This window comes from Suillus subaureus (assembly GCF_016647635.1).
Source record: "Suillus subaureus strain MN1 chromosome Unknown BJ212scaffold_27, whole genome shotgun sequence".
NCBI classification, from domain to species: Eukaryota; Fungi; Basidiomycota; class Agaricomycetes; order Boletales; family Suillaceae; genus Suillus; species Suillus subaureus.
This window is the reverse complement of record NW_024538583.1, coordinates 383,811-400,266: the sequence shown is the minus strand read 5'-3', so window position 1 is coordinate 400,266 and position 16,456 is coordinate 383,811. Positions and strand designations below refer to the sequence as shown.

Here is a 16,456-nt window from a genome sequence, read left to right as displayed (position 1 = left end):
GTGAGTCACGATCATGATGTTAGCACCTTTTTAAATAATACTGAAACGTATGTCCTTTGGCACACAGCTGTTGGGCCCCTTAAGTGCGTGCGGTGAACCGTGAGTGGTGTTTTCAAGAACATTAAAAATGATGTGGCCTAGATCGTATTAAATTTTGTGCCTGATCAGGATGCCAATAGTAGAATCCTACATTCCAGGAAGGTGCAATTGCAGTCGTATCGCCGCTGAACCGCTGATGCGCCAGTTTTCGATCCTGACACCGCTGGCTTCTTGCGATTGCTGTCTTCCTTCGTAACTGGTATCTAGTAGCCCGAACAGACACACCAGGACGTGGCACATTCGTAGCTACCTGTATCAATTAACTTCTCTCCGGCTCCTGTCGTCGCGATAATCTGGTCTGGCCGGATCTCCTCTCTCGTTTGTTCTTCGCTACTTAGCGCTCGTTGTCGTCTCCCTGATCGTTGCATCACTCATATCGGCTTCGTTAGTCTTCTTGCATGCGTCTCGTTTCATCCTAATGCTCCCCATGCCCTCGTATATCCTAAAGTCGATCGTTCTCTCGGTCATTCGCTGCTTGGTCAACAATTTGTTGATGTCCTCACTACCTGTTACGAGAATCGCTCCTTTACGACTGATGTTGAGTTTGAAATGATTGATTACATCCGGCGTGATGTTGTGATCGGTATGTATGAGGTTGCTCGTGCTGACAATCAAGTCGTTCATGATCTCCATCACACTGCACCCGTCTTTTATCAGCTACGATTTTCTTACTTATGTATGTAGAAACTCGTCTTGTACATACCTAATATTCGCGAGCATTGTGTCCCTCTCGATTGTGGAAATTTTCAATCAACATCCAAATGTGGAGCTGCTCAGAATTGCTGAACGCGTGCAGAGTCATTTCTTCAGAAAGTCCGGGAATAGGGTAGTCATCAGGCTGGTATTCGTTTCAGTGTGTTTTCTGAGGACTTTGCTAGGTTAAAACGGTCATGTTCTCTTCACCGCATGCAGACTACTGGTCTTGCACCAGTTGGAGAATGTCACAAAAGTCTTTGTACTACGCCTTCGATCTTGATCACGTTGACTATAATGCATGTAGGGAGATAAGTACTGACTTGAAGTTGGCGAGATAAATCATGGATATATTGATCGCAGCCAATCACTATTGCCCTCACTACTGACAATATCTGTGTACAGTCGCTCTTGTGTACTCGCAGTGAAGTTCAACTGTCTTGAGGTTCTCAACCAAATATCCGCGTTTTGGATCAAGCTGCAAGTCGAGCCGTTCAGCTCGCAGCCAAACGGATTTGATTATAGTATCTCACCGTCCAAGTCACTGCCGTCAGATGCTGTGTCAGGTGTCTAGGTGGGCAAGAGAACGAGAGAAAACTGAGATTAAAAGAAAGTGGAGACTGGAAAAACGACACATGAAAGGATCAGCTGAGACTCTGAGACTCTGAGAGGTCGACGCAAAGCTTACATAAACGCTTACACAAGATATTGCCACAGTCGATTTGGGGAGCCGCCTAAACGTTAACGAGAATCACGCTCAGCGTGCGTTTCAAGCGTTCTATCTGTGATCTCACGGAGTTGGATGTCTGAAAATGTTCAGGGAGATCTGACGGTACCTCTTAGAAGCTTTACAGGTCTTCATACCCATACCCGTGTCAGCCGATCACAGGTACCAGGTACCTGTACCGTACCACCGGCGGGGTACGTACCGGTAAGCCTTACCAGTGCCATACCCTGGTGAGGAACTTACCTCATAGTACAGCATCGATTCCCGATTGCAACCAACCAAACACCGCCGTTTCATCTTGGCCCTTGGACGATGCATGAAACAGTCGCGAGATAATTCAAGTTGAACGTTTCAAGTTGGTCCTAATATTGTGGTTTCCGAACGCGTCTGCCCTCATCGTGTATAAATCTTGATCAAGTCTCATCTGGACGTCAGTTCGCTCCCCCGACGCGCTCCATATGTTAGCTTCCAATGACTGAAGTTACAGCCAAAGTAGACTTCAAAGTCGGTGATGACACGTACCAGACTTAGTATAAGATCGTCGGGGATCTCGCTTCGGGTGCACACCCTCTCATCGTGCTACACGGCGGCCCTGGCGTCTCGCATGAGTATACGACCTCTCGCTGAAATTCACAACAAATGCAACATTCCCGTCATCTTTTACGACCAATCGGCATTGGCAAGTCCATTTTTCAAGGTGTGGTGGAGAAGCCCAAAGGGTTCTGGACAGTCGATCTGTTTATGGATAAGCTGGGCAACCTTCTTGTCCGCTTTGGTGTGCAGAATGGCTATGCTCTTCTGGGTCACTGCTAGGGAGTGATGTTAGGAACGGATCATGCCAGCTACTGACACACTGGGTCTCAAACATCTCGTCCTCACTGGCGTAGCCCCATCCATGGCATTGTGGGAAAAAGCACCAGCCAGTTGCTGAATGCGCTGCCAGCAGATGTGAGGCAGACGAATGAGAAGCACGAGAAAGAGGGGACACCGGATAGTCCTGAATATCATCTAATGATGGTGATCTTCTATGAAAGGTATGTTTGTAAGACCCCCTGGCCAAAAGAGTTGGAAACGTTTTTTGCAGCCGTGTCGCAAAATCCCACTGTGTAACATGCACGATGTAGGTGATGGATGTCTCGACGAACCTTTATAACATGTGCCAATTATTGTTACCAAGGTTGGACCGTCAGAGTTTACCATTACGGGTACGCTGAAGTCATGGTTGTGTCTGGATCAGATCTACACAATCATAGTTCCACTCTCCTCGCCAACGGGGTCATTGAGGAAGCGCAGGACGTCTGCATCGGTTTTTTCTTCTACAGAATCCCACATGTGAAGCGGGCGCGGCTCTCGCAGCGTCGCATACTATTCTTGGGGAGGATCAGGCAAGATATTTTCAAGTAGTGGCTGAATTTCTGACGTATCCTTGTTAAGTATAACTAAGATTGAATGCATGGGAATGGAATGACCATATTACCAGCGATTTCCTCCTTCCACGAGTACAGCGCAGGATAGGCTGGAAGGATTATCCTGTCTTGAATAAATTGCAAAAAATAACATTTCGGGAAGACACTTAAGTAATTTATAGGAGCCTTCGTCTGAACTGGCAACAACTTTGGTTGCACAACTTGGTGATATAAGGCAGCACTAAAGACTGGTCGATTTTATTGTATTAAACAGGCTCCAATTTGAAAATGAACGCATTTAAAACCTAGCACCGCCATTGAACCACTCAGTAAAATAATACATAGTTCCGCAGACGCACTCAGTGAAAACGAATTGAAGCGTACGAAGTAGCGTGTCAGTTTAATCCCAATGCGCCATCCACTGCAGCCACTTCTCGTGGTACTCTTCAAGTACAGAATTTGCCTTGCCCCAGTCTCTGCATACTAATGTGTCCCCGATTCTGTCCTTCTCGTAATCGACGCTCAGAAAGTCTCCCATTTCCAGCGTATGCGCAGGGTCACACATAAGAGTCTGCCGAAGATAATTGAGACAGTGATGTGTGTGATGGTATGTGACCTGGGGTTGGTCACGGTTGTAGTCGAGGAGAGCTTGTTGCAGGATCCATAAACAGTGAAGTTGATGTCCGAAGACCAGCACGAAAACTCGGTGCTCTGGTCCTAGATGGGTGCGACCAACTATTTTCGGCCAGGTTGGGATATGCTCCCACTCCAGTTGAGATTCTGTGTCAGATGCGTTCAGAGCAAAATGCACACTCTCGTGAAGAGTTATCGCGACGGCCTCATGCGTGAGATCGACAGGAAATTCCCATGGATAATCATCGCCAGCGTAAGTGTATTCTATAGATTCTGAAATGACGAGGTCAGTCCATCATGTTTTTGCATCAACACGTATGGGAGGTACTCGCGATGCTGTACCGGTTGCAGTTGGACGCGAGCGTGCCACACGGTGACAAGTATACTAAGCATCCCGAATATCCATCCAACCGCTAGTTCCCCGCGAGACATCATGGATACCGATTGCCTGCAGGTACTAACGCAAGTTCTTGATTGTTATAGTAACTAAGTCCAGAAGCCCTGCTGATATATGATTAGCACAGCCAGCGAGTTTGCCATAGCCCTAAAATATTTTACCCTGCTGCAGGCAAGCTAGAGTTACACGATTATATGGACCCATCACAATCAAACTTGTTCTTTTGTTTTAGCTTCGATCTGCACGTCTCGTATATTGCACCAGTCCGGGTCAGAGAATGAATTGCCGCATGGTCACGAAGCAGGGTGGGTGACGCTAGTTGTCATATCTTGATAGAAGGAAGACAGTAGCTCCTTCTTCATACCATCCGCATGGTCGCATGGCCACACAATCATCACATCATGATCCTGGCCTAATCAATGGATTATTGCTGATGCGTATTGGGCACCCAAACCGCCGACAGAAATGTACATCACGAACTGCTTTTAGGTTCTACCTCACTCACCCATGTGGCGACATGGTTGCTGTTATGATCCCCGTCATCCTGAAAGATGTACCGGTACCGTAAGGTAATGTTATGGTATCTCTTTCTGACGAGTCAATATGACAGGTGAGCAGCTGAGCTAGACAAATTATCTTGATTCATGGCTTCCGGACCGTGGGATGCGCCTATCTTTATGAATCAAATGTAGAATTCAATTTCGTTCGTAGAAACCCCTGTGGTGTTGACAGAATAACTCATACAGTCAGATACGGTCGACCGCTCAGGGCTCCGAACCTCGAAGCACTTGCTCTGAACGAGGAGAGACGAGACGTCAGGGAGTACTATCATATGGTGTCCTAATCCACCTGTTGGGACCAGCCTGATCAGCCTGAATCACGCGGACATGTTTATGTAAGTAGTTCAAAGTCAATTTGCGACGGTCGCTGACCATTTCGATCAAAGCCCTTCAAGACATGTTATTGGATACCACTCCAAAAACAGTACAAATCTGGAAGTGCTGTCACGCCGGCCTTCAGTCGTTTGCAGTTCTAGAAACATAAACATTTACCGCTAGGCAATTAGTACAGCCATGGCAAGTCCGTGTCAGTCAACCGCTGTGCACTAAATATGAGCGCCGAGTTCCATCTGACCTTTAACAGGAATACAAGGAAAGACTATCCCTGAATTTCAAACCAACACACTTCATTTAGGCGACCCGAGCTGGTGTTTAAAAGAGCCCAAATACCAATCTCATCTGGCACAAGACAACGCATCTTAACCAGCGAGCCTTATCTAACAGTATCATTCAATACCATGAGCGTGCTCAACATTAGCTTCTACGTCGTATTCTTGTTTGCGACCTTCGCGCAAATCCCAGCAGCAGTCGGCGGGGGCTGTGTTGAAACCGGTGACGACGTAGATGGTTTAACCTGTGAGTAGATCCCGGCGACGGTGTGGGACATGGCTAACAAACCTCTAGCAATGGAAGCACGGGGATGCTTTTAGAGCCTCAATGCAGCGGGGGGGTTAAAAGTCGGTGTAATGAATATTGGAACAGCAGACGAGACGGTCATCCTGTATATGATCACCATATACTAGTACATATAGTGACAGTAACGCCAGTGTATTGTCTGAGTGAGTGGCGAGGAATTATACTACTAAGACTGTATTTGATAACAATCATAGAAGGTGTGGAAGGAGCATCGGAATTAAGTTGATACGCTATCCTCTATACGTGAATGTTCATTTGAGAGTATGATCCTGTGTAAGACAATACAATCTAACTTAGGGAGCCTGTGTCCCGCCACGCCTCTAGGTCCGTGAATGCCTTGATATGAGGCGTGCCCCCACCGGTCCGCCCCCGCAGGTCGTTTTAGACATGCAGGTGAAGTGTCTTTAAAACGTTCGCGCAATCAAGAACGCTGTGAACCAAGGAGGAAGAGATTTTCTCACTACCACCGTTGGTACCGTATATCGTGCGACTTGGTGCATTTCAGAAAAACTACCCCTGAATTTTAAATCAACGCACTCCCCCCTCTCAAGGAGCTAATGTTTAAAAGGGCCCAAGTACCGATCTCCATCTGGCATAAAACAAGGCATCTTAACCAGCGAGTCTTAGCGGACAGTATCGTTCAATACCATGAGCGTGCTCAACATCAGCTTCTACGTCTTACTCCTGTCTGTGGCTTTTGCGCAATTCACAGCAGCAGTCCCTGTCTCGAAATGCCACCATGCTGAGCTTAGTGACGACGTGGATGGTTTAACCTATGAGTAGATCCCGGCGACGGTGTGGGACATGGATAACAAACCTCTAGTAAATGAAGCACGGGGATGCTTTTAAAGCCTTCTTAATAATGCAGTGGCGGGAAGGTTGAAAGTTGATGTAAAGAATATTGGAACAGCAGACGAGACGACCATCTCGTATATGATGTAGTGACGGTAACCTTCCTCGACAACAACTTGAAATCAGTATATTACTACTGAGACTGTACTTGATGACAATACGTACCATTGTATACATGTATCATAACGGCTGCTCGGCCGCGCCAGCCCCCGACTCCAAGTCGAATCATTTTCTTGCAAGACATGCCTATTGAATATGCAGCACCAGCTGGTGTGTACATACTGTACTGAGTGTACCTTACAACAGTAATTGTACCCTCGTGCAGTACTAACACCAGGTCATGCTGCATCCAATGCTCTCGAGGGATTGTCTTTAATACCGTACATCGTGCGACTTGGGATGGCAGCCGCATGCCTTGCGATGCCGACGCCTAGGAGTAGCAATATTTGTTGACGCTGCTCGAAGTCCCCATCGAACTGCCCGCTGGAGTTTGCATTTACAGGACAGGTAAGTTAATCACCACACTGTCGTCCGATTTACTTGGTCATGCAGTTAGTCTCCGAGTCCTGCACGCGACTTACGTACTGATCATGGTTTCGACTCAAACTTTAAAAGTGCAGGGGGAGGAAATCAAACATGGGGGTCCGGACCTGATTATCATGGTGCGCCCTGCCGGGACCCGGCTGAGTACCAAGGTTTGAGGTCCAGCAGTTGGGCGCCCGTCGTGCGATAGGTGTGGACTCTGATAGGATTCATCATAAGCACTAAATGACTCCATTAAGCAAAATACTGACCGTGTGAGCGGTGAAAGTTCATTAAAAACGGCGTGCTCACTCCGTGAGTCCATTTCAGTGTGTATCAGGTTCTGAACGTTTGAAGCAGTGCATGAGGTCATAGTTCTGATACCAGATATCTTACCCCCGCTGTATCAGTATCAGTCCAAACCGATGGACCATCGTGGAAACTTCAAACCTAATTATTATGGGAAGATTCAGGTTTAGAAGCTACTCGAATCACCAAGGAATGATGGACGGTTTTGATTGGCTGGCAAAACTACATGCTCTAACTCCGAGCCCACGATGCTCACATGCATACACCATCCGTTGAGCGCCTATTTCATCCAAGCATCAACCTCTGTAGCACATTATATCGGGTCACGGCCTAGTCCGAAGCTTCAAGTCGCTCTTCCGTGCTGATCGCCGCACTTGCGTGTTTGGCGTTTTGGATGAACATATTTTCCAAGTCCAATTCGAAAACAAGTATTGCTACGTCATTCCTCGAATAATCATATACAACGCTAGTACGACTGATATGATGATCAACCTCTAAACACCGCCATTTCATTTTGAGTGACGGACAAACAGCCGGAATAGTCCAGCTTGAACGTTGAAACACCCTTCTCTCGTATAAAGGGTTGCGCCCTGATGGTTGCTAGCTCCCTCTTCAAAAGCGCCCCATACATTAAACTTCCAATGACTGAAGTTACAGGCAAAGTAGATTTCAAAGTCGGTGACGATACGTACCAGACTTGGTATAAGATCGTCGGGGATCTCGCTTCGGGTGCACACCCTCTCATCGTGCTGCACGGCGGCCCTGGCGTCTCGCATGAGTATATGACACCTCTCGTTGAAATTCAAAACAAATGCAACATTCCTGTCATCTTTTACGACCAGATCGGCATTGGCAAGTCCATTTTTGAAGGCGTGGCGGAGAAGCCCAAAGAGTTTTGGACAGTCGATCTGTTCATGGATGAGCTGGACAACCTTCTTGCCCACTTCAGTGTGCAGAATGGCTTTGCTCTTCTAGGTCACTCATGGGGAGCGATGTTAGGAGCGCACTATGCCAGCCACAGACACCCTGTGGGCCTCAAACATCTCATCCTCACTGGGGGAGCCCCGTCCATGGAATTGTGGGAAAAAAGCACTGGCCAGCTGCTGAATGCGCTGCCAGCAGGTGTGAGGGAGACGATTGAAAAGCACGAGAAAGAGGGGACAACGGATAGCCCTGAATATCAACAAATGATGGGGATCTTCTATGAAAAGCATGTTTGCAAGCCCCCTGGCCAAAGGTGATGGAGACGTCCTTTGGAGCTATGATGCAAAATCCTACTGTGTATCATACGATGTAGGTGGTGTCTCGACGTACCTTTTCGACATGTATTGATCATTGTTGCCAGGATTGGACCGTCAGAGTTCACCATTACGGGCACCCTGAAGTCATGGTCATGTTTAGATCAGATTCACACCATAACAACTCCTACTCTGCTCACCAACGGTGTCCTGGACGAAGCGCAGGACGTCTGTGTCAGTCCTTTCTTCCACAGAATCCCGCATGTGAAGTGGGTGCAGTTCTCGCAGCGCCACATGCCATTCTTGGAGGAGGAAGACCAGGCGAGATACTTTCAAGTAGTGGCTGATTTTCTGACGTATCCTTGAATAGTTAATCCTGTAAAATATATCTAAGCTTCAATTAAGGCATGGGAATGAAATGACTACAGTGATTTCCTCCTTCCACCGCCTCAGCAAAGGATCTCAATCCTGTCTTAGATAAAGGACACGCGCTGAAACCTGATAGAGGGCCGCCGCCTGTATGTGTACCTCCAGGAGAACCTGGAGATACTAGACCGTCTAGACTTACCGGTACAATTGCTCAGTCATTTGGCCATAATATGACTTTGGCACTGTCTCGCCTCAGTCTCATTTCTCCATCAATTTTTATAGTTAGAATTTCTAGTGCGTGAAAACCGAAGTGGCAAACTGGAATATCTGACTGAGATAGGATGATATGCATGAAGTGAACGTTGGTGTACGGGATTTGCCGAACGCACAATAGGAATAAATGATATCGATACAGCACTTGTACTAACTTTATGCATTTACAAAAGACATGGAAAACATACTTTCAATTGGGGCAGGTGTTGCTCTGCGTGTCGTGCTCGACATTGCTACTGGAAAAGATCACAAACTCATAGGTTTGTTTCGAGCAGTCTTTAATTTTTTTTTCAAGTATATCTAATTAACTTTGTTGCAAGGCATACTCATCGGACTCTGGGAGGGCGTCGTGCTCTCGCACTTCCTCTCGAAGCATACCCGTTCTCGATCGAAGTCGAAAGACCCATACCTCGCCCTTGCTACGCGCATGGCAATTGACATTTACTTATCATACTCACTTTCTCGCTTTGCCCTCACATGTGCATGGACGCCGGTCGGGCTCCTCCTTGCAGACGTCACTCCTGGAATATGGCGCGATACAGGACTTAAGAGTGTATATAAGGCACTGAGGAGGGAGGTGAGAGCTATAATGAAGGCCATGCCGCGATGGAAGGTCAAGAATGACTTGCGAGTACCGAAGATTTCCATCGATAATCCCGTGCGAGGCTTGTTTAAACGTGCTCCACCATCATCTGTTGTTTCGAGCACCCGCGCTGCACCTCCCGCTTCACCCTCCCAACAAATACACAAAAGGCGCATGCCACCTGGGACGTACCCTGGCCGTCCTGCCCTTTCCGAGACGAACTCTGAGCTTAGTCGCGTACGCGAAGTCATTCCAGGTCCATCCCCAGCATTCATATCAACCACAGTCGATCCCGCATGTCTTCCACCCGTAGACCTGCACTCTCAACATATTTCGCACCTCTCCGACACTGGACCTTCGAGACACGACCCTATAACTATCCATAATGACAGCTGGGTGCACGTCAGTGTGTCTTCACATTCGCCAGAACAAGGGCAGGGCCCAGAGCTAAGTGTACTCGACATTCTTCCACCTACATCTGAAGGCCAAACCATCACCGCAAACGTCGAGGTTGTCTCCCCAACACCTCGCATGCATATTAGCTCCCTCCCTACAATCGCCGCTCACCAGGTGCCACTGCCGGAATCACGGCCCGCATCTGTCATAGGCAGCGTCCTCTCCCTATTTGGTGCAAAGAGTATATTGAACCGCGCGCGCGGCGACAAGGTCAGGTTGGACGTTGGAATTGATGCTACTCAGCATCAGGCAAGCACGACTGAGTGGGAGCATCCAACTGTCGGACAAGAACAGCACCGGCCTAGCGCAGTGACGGGACACCGCCGCATGAGCTCAGGCCCTGGACCTTCAATGCTCAGGTATACTGATAATGACGGTGAATCGGTAGTGGGTTCGATCATAGGGGAAAGCGCAAGAACTGAGCCCATCCTCGGCGGTATGTCAGAGTCTCTGTCGGGTACTGGAAGAGCAGCTTTCGTAGGCGGACTTTCTACCGAGATGACTGCACCCGAAGCTTTTGTGGGTGGGTTTACAGTGGAATGTACTGGGAATGAGTTCGCCATCCAGTCAGGCATTGCGTCTCAGCCTCTGTCTGCACTAGGACAATCCAATGTACCGTCTCAAAACCCATCCGAGAACCCCTCTCAGACACCCGCCCCTCCTGACGCTCCAGCCACGACGTCTACGATTGCCGATCCCCAACCTCTCGTAGACTGGTCTCAACCATCGAACACTGATAATATCCCAGGCGCCAACATCAACAACACTGCCAATAATCCCCTCCCGAACCCCATCCCCAGTGCAGACGACCCTGCCAGCAATCAAAATCCTGCTCTTACCGCCGCTCAGAAACCAGAAAAACTAGGAAAGCCAGAAAGGAGGAAGAGAGGGTCCAGGAATGCTACGCAGGCAGCCTCCCAGAGCGCCACACCCGGTCCACCTGAGACCACTCTCCAAGACCAACAGCAGACCTCTGCCCGTGCTCAAACACCAAGTCCTGATTCTCAAAACCCCGCAGGCTCTGCATCAGACCCCCTTCTCACCTCAGATGGTCCAACGCAAGACGCGGCTGTTTCTGTGCAACGTACGACAGAGATAGACACAGACATAGCGAAGCACGGGCACATCCGTGGGGTGCAAGGACCCGACTTCTCCGACGGCAGCCCCAACTCGCCACCACCGCCCTTCAAGGAGGTGGCGACACCTATCGAGCCCACTCTTCTTACGCAAGAGCAGACTGAGCGCGAGTCGCTTCGCGGGGAATTCTTGATGCGAGAGCTGAAGCAGCTGGAGATACTTATCACGAAAGCGGAGAGTGGGATAGGGCGGGGAAGTCCAAGTCCATTGAGTGCGGAGAGGCTGAATGGGCTTAGGGAGAGGCTTGAGATGGTCAGAGGGAGAGTTGAGAGGAGGGTTTATGAAGGTGCTTCTTTGATTTGAACTCTTTTGGCTATGGGCACGATGCTGAATCTTCCCCCTTCTATTCCCATACACAGACCCCTCCACCGAATTTGAAACCCCACACCAACTCACCCTTTCCGGTATCGACAGCCCGTCAGCCATTGACCTTGTGCGTACCGCCATTGTAGATCTGCTCCTAGAGACACCCCACGCAGAGCCATTGGCGGTCGTTGGATATATCAACAGGCAGAAGAAGGGAGGCGGAAAGGCAGGTGATTTGAAGAACGCTGTTGTAGATTGGGTGAAAGAGTGAGTTTTTTTGTCGTCGCGTTGTTCCACCCACTTTGAGCAGATGGGTTTTATGCTATTTTATTTCTTCTTTTCTATGTGGCTTCGCACTAATGCATCACCTTGTAGGAACAAGTTCAAGGTTCGGAATGACTCGGGGACGCCATTTATTCTGAATATCACGTTTTAAATGTTCGCGTGTTACACGCCCATTGAATACCATGTCCGCGGCGCTTTCACCACCAGTGCGTGTCGTATTCGCAACGACCTCCACACATGTTTTTTTACATGTGGACCTTATCACGACCTACGTCGATTATTCAACCATGCAAGTACCCTACCCCGCCAATCATGCCACGACATTGATATCTTACCTATACTACGCACTCGATTTCATCACCTGGAAGCAAACACTGCTGGACAACGGCCTCGGTTCTTATGCTCTGATTTATGGTCACTCACAGATATGCGGTACAAGTACTGTATTCTTTTGTATATAGTTTTTTTTATGCTTGTGCGAATAATCACTTCTGATTATGTTCTGTATGATTTGCGGGGCTGCTGTAAGCACGCTGGCTTACTAGAGTTCCCATAATCTACATAAATACTGTCCACGATACTGAAACATAAGCTTTCAGTATCACTACTTTTTGGTGTAACAGTCAAGCGGACGACAGTCTTGACTAAGTTATAGCTGCTAGGCATGTGATTCATTGCACATGGTCAATCAACACTTCGACTCCGGAACACCAACCATCCGCGGTGTGCGTCAGGCTTTATGAGATGGACAAAGAATTTACATATGCCGCTCCGGACTCCGTGATCATCTTGGTCTTCAGTGTCTTCTTAATTGTCAGGTCATCCATTAGCTAACCGCCAAATATCAGAGGTGGTAACTTTAGGACCAGATGCTGAGTGTGTATGAGCCTTAACGCGGAAAAAGGAAGACTATCGAAAGCCTCTTTTTAGTGCAGAAGACCTATCAGCCTGTGATTATTCGCTTGCTTGTTGTGTCGATAACACGGCATGTTCTGGACATCCCAGCGATTATGGTACTGCGGTAGCCTGAGAAGCTATTCTCACACCTCTCGAAGCAGCTGGGCTTCCCATACACTGTGCGCTGTGCTCTGGCAGCTCGCTTCAGCACCGAAGCACAGATAATGTGGGTAAGGCCGGGGCTGATTCTGTAGGCCTTGGAGGAGACCTCGATCGGTTTTTCAAGGCTACGAAGGCCCCACATCCATGAGGCATGCAGTTCTGCTATAAAATCAGCTTGTCCACGGGCATTCCATCGAACACGTGGGGCTCACCTCGTCAACAGTTTCATAATGTATTCCAACATTCTGTCCCTCATTTACGTTTTATACATACTTCATATTTCGTGTGTTGCCCACGTCATTGTTAAAGACACAGGTACGAATTATGTTCTAGTTCAGCTGAATGTTAATAACCTGTGTAAAGTTGCCCCAGGTATGGCTGGTGTGGATATTCAAATGTCGCCTGCAGCTATTATCTGATCCCTGTGATAGTTCCAGCTGCCGACACTCAGGATGGAAGACTGTGGATAACAGCTGTCCACGACGAAATAATTCCAGGTAGAGACAAGAAGTCATAGCTCGTAACGCAGCTGCCTGAATTTATCACCCGCAGTCCGTGCTGATGGTCGGCGTACGGCAGAGGCTCGAATGACGCCCCTCGTTGGTGTTCTTTGGCAAACAGGCGTTCATCAGGAAGTGTCACCTAGTCGAGGTAGATAAAATCGCTCGATTTGTTCTTTAGTTACCATTTCTGCTTACTACAGCAGGCAACAGCAGGGAAAATGGACCTGAACCGACGTCGGTCGCTGTTTCTTTTTGGAAGACGGAGGGAATAGCTTCAGAACTGTGTTAGTCTATATGAATGGTCACTTGACTGGTGCTTACCAAAAACCGTAGCAGCTATTCAACGTGCTGAGGAACCTGTACCTACGTACGTCTTGGGATTACTGTTTCAAAGCGCCGTTCACGAGAAGATCTCCAATTCTCAAGGAGTATAGCAACCGGATGGTCTTTTATGTGTCCTTGCGCAATAGACTGACACTGATCGAAGAAGCGCTTTATTCGTGAAGGACATCGCAGGAGTTGAAAAGCAGCGTTAGAAGGTCCTCACAGCGGGCTTCAGAAATGATGTTAAATGGGAAGATTTTCGTCCAGTGAATTTCAACTACTTACCATTCTGTACAACATTTCTAAGAGACCAAGAGCGAGTTACCTGCGTGAGCGTCAGCAGCTCGAGACTCGGGAGGCTGTAGAGTTGAAGTTTCGAGAATTATACGTCTTACCACTTTGAAGCGCTGTCATCATCTTGTTCGTGAGTCTGAGTGCCTGCATTGGGAAAACATTAACTGTGTCAGTCCGCAACTACGTACTGTTTTGTCATGTTAATCCCGGCGATTATGTTTCAAGAATAAACTGTCTTTTTTTAAGCGCAAGACGGAAGATCGGTGCACGGTGACCGACGACACTTAAGGGAGAGTACTTCTATGTCCCCATTCAAATGGCACAACTGCTGCTTATTGGCTGTCTAGCCTTGCGGACGAGAAGGTCCAGTGGTGAGTCAAGCTTTCAAGGTTGCAGTTAATTTCCTCGTGAGTAACGACCCATTCAAGTCCCAGATGTGCTGTGACCAGTCCGACATTGTGCTGTGACGTACCGTCGGGGAGACAACTGTCCAGACTAATGAGTTCAGAAGAGCGTGTCACGTGAGTCTGAGTAACGGGTTCCCCCGGACGGCTTTCTTTTATAACGTCACTGCGTACGACTTTTTCTGAGAAAATGACCCATCGGTTGCAAAAATACTCGAGATAAAGCCTGCTAAAGCACCGTAATTTGGCTTGAGAGAGAGCACGTAGTCAGGCACGGTGCCATATTCGACTTCGGCGTACATGGTGAGCCCGGTCGAACCCCAATGCGCCACGTTTTAGAAATTGTAATGTGTAACTCATATGCGGTCTTTCTTGCTGGCTAGTGACCGTGGAACACAGTACACACTGCGCACCAGATGCATATAGGTGTTTCCAATGAATTAGTTGTGACCATGCCCTGATGGCAACGACAAGTCAAAACTCCACAATCCCGGCAGGCTGCGGGTCACAAACGACGCGATAATCGGACATGACATGTACAGAGTCCGAATGGGCAATTTCCTGAAGCAAGGACCACAACCGAACGAAATGATAACGCCCTATTCCAAAAGACTTTTCACCAAGGTAGCAGTCTCGAACCCGCTCGCACAGGTAAGTAGTGAAAATAATATAATCGTGCATGCAGGGGGCGGCTACGAGACTAGTCAACGGCTCATCATCTTGCTCAGCATCGAACCCATAAGCATCATCCTACAGCGAGAAGGTCAACTCTTGATTTCCGCTAGGTAGACGAGAGCGAAGGTAGACATTGTTCCTCATTGACCACCGAGACTGAAAACAGCTCCAAGGACGGACCCCGCGCATCTGGGAGATTTTTGTTGCAGTCTCGAATGAGAAGCAAGTGCGGTTCCTCTTTTGATTTTCAACTCGTGGTCGTTACAATGACTACCACTAACTCTCAGGCATCAGCACCGGTCGCGAGCTCATAATAAACTGAACACTGGATGCTCGTAGTATATCTAAACCCTCTTGCATGGCGGTGGGTCATCATGAACCGTACTCGGACGTGAGCCGGTACCTCCCTTTGCGACACCCAAAGCTGCTGTGTCAGGAAACGAATATAGTTTCTGCACTTAGTAGGACCTCTCCGTCTGTACGGCCTATTTATCCTCCCGGAGTTGAGACGGTTCTGAATATTGGAGACGCTGACGCTCCTCGATACCGAGCGTTCCTCGGATTCGAGCGATATAGTTCGCGGTGTCGCCAAGGAGTGATCACTGCTCGATGATGAACCCAGTTCGTACCCCTCTACTGTCGCATCAACCCGGCATTGTTCGCACTTCCTGCCAACGCAGTGCATGTTCAGGGGCAATAACATACCATATAAATCGGATGAGGATTCCACGCATTCCGATTCTCATAGTTTCTGTGTGTCCCAACATCGTCTATATAAACACGCCTATTTGGTTCAATCTCACTAGTAATATGTTGACCTTGTCTCATTTCGCGGTCGCTCTCGCTCTCGCATCCTCTATCTTGGGTGTTATCATTCCTGTAGTACCCTCTCGCCGCTCCGGGGAGCTTTGGGAGGGGTTGGAACACGAAGAAGTAGACATAGGGAATCTAGCACCCTCACGTCGTTCTGGAGAGCTTTGGCTGGGAGCGGAACATGAAGAGATAGACGTAGCAGGTCCGGCACTCACACCGATCTGACGAAGGAAGCTTTCCCTTCCACTGGTGTTTGAGGTCAGTCCTTGTGCGAGCCTCACGAATCTAGTCCTAAAGCACTACATACAGCTATACCATGTCATCCAGAATTTAGTACCGGTTGATCGTAAGCGAGGGGCTCTGCTCTGTCGCATAGGCGGGCATATACAACACGTGGGCGGCTGGGATAGACAGACCGAGCACTCTACACACCTATACTAGTACTTACTGACGTAGAACGAGAACGAACGAACGAACTAGATGAAACTGTTTATTACTACAGATAATTTTGCAAATTCGAACTCTCATACATGGATACCTTCTGGCCTCGTTAGCGTCCATGGATAGGGTTCTCCATCACGGTTGAACGTTGCAGCGCTGAGCGTTGGATGATCATGATGTAAG

General features: G+C 48.4%; 6 protein-coding genes across 6 annotated transcripts; 5 read left to right on the top strand and 1 right to left on the bottom strand.

Moving 5' to 3' along the window:
- Window positions 1-2,158: 2,158 nt before the first annotated feature.
- On the top strand, window positions 2,159-2,923 carry BJ212DRAFT_1301688 (uncharacterized protein; the record flags this gene model as incomplete). Its single annotated transcript, XM_041333162.1, has 2 exons — window positions 2,159-2,294; window positions 2,697-2,923. The coding sequence occupies 2 exons, from the start codon at window positions 2,159-2,161 to the stop codon at window positions 2,921-2,923; spliced, it is 363 nt and encodes a 120-aa protein (XP_041190462.1).
- A 402-nt stretch (window positions 2,924-3,325) lies between these two features.
- On the bottom strand, window positions 3,326-3,990 carry BJ212DRAFT_1301687 (uncharacterized protein; the record flags this gene model as incomplete). The annotated part of the gene is made up of 2 exons (XM_041333161.1): window positions 3,326-3,831; window positions 3,945-3,990. 2 exons carry the CDS (start codon window positions 3,988-3,990, stop codon window positions 3,326-3,328), a joined length of 552 nt encoding a protein of 183 aa, XP_041190461.1.
- Window positions 3,991-7,330: 3,340 nt separating this feature from the next.
- On the top strand, window positions 7,331-9,099 carry BJ212DRAFT_1371974 (proline-specific peptidase). The gene is made up of 5 exons (XM_041336315.1): window positions 7,331-8,327; window positions 8,351-8,406; window positions 8,459-8,732; window positions 8,797-8,798; window positions 8,927-9,099. The coding sequence occupies exons 1-3, from the start codon at window positions 7,707-7,709 to the stop codon at window positions 8,715-8,717; spliced, it is 936 nt and encodes a 311-aa protein (XP_041190460.1). The 5' UTR covers window positions 7,331-7,706; the 3' UTR covers window positions 8,718-8,732; window positions 8,797-8,798; window positions 8,927-9,099.
- Window positions 9,100-9,168: 69 nt separating this feature from the next.
- Window positions 9,169-9,492, top strand: BJ212DRAFT_1238041 (uncharacterized protein; the record flags this gene model as incomplete). Its single annotated transcript, XM_041329560.1, has 2 exons — window positions 9,169-9,253; window positions 9,314-9,492. Coding segments are annotated over 2 exons (264 nt in total), but the record flags the coding sequence as incomplete, so codon positions are not given.
- A 3,509-nt stretch (window positions 9,493-13,001) lies between these two features.
- On the top strand, window positions 13,002-14,060 carry BJ212DRAFT_1371963 (uncharacterized protein). Its single transcript, XM_041336314.1, has 6 exons — window positions 13,002-13,134; window positions 13,183-13,191; window positions 13,251-13,316; window positions 13,372-13,470; window positions 13,523-13,606; window positions 13,659-14,060. Exons 1-6 carry the CDS (start codon window positions 13,050-13,052, stop codon window positions 13,754-13,756), a joined length of 441 nt encoding a protein of 146 aa, XP_041190458.1. The 5' UTR covers window positions 13,002-13,049; the 3' UTR covers window positions 13,757-14,060.
- A 1,291-nt stretch (window positions 14,061-15,351) lies between these two features.
- Window positions 15,352-16,365, top strand: BJ212DRAFT_1371940 (uncharacterized protein). Its single transcript, XM_041336313.1, has 2 exons — window positions 15,352-16,090; window positions 16,142-16,365. The coding sequence occupies exon 1, from the start codon at window positions 15,629-15,631 to the stop codon at window positions 16,055-16,057; it is 429 nt and encodes a 142-aa protein (XP_041190457.1). The 5' UTR covers window positions 15,352-15,628; the 3' UTR covers window positions 16,058-16,090; window positions 16,142-16,365.
- Window positions 16,366-16,456: the final 91 nt, after the last annotated feature.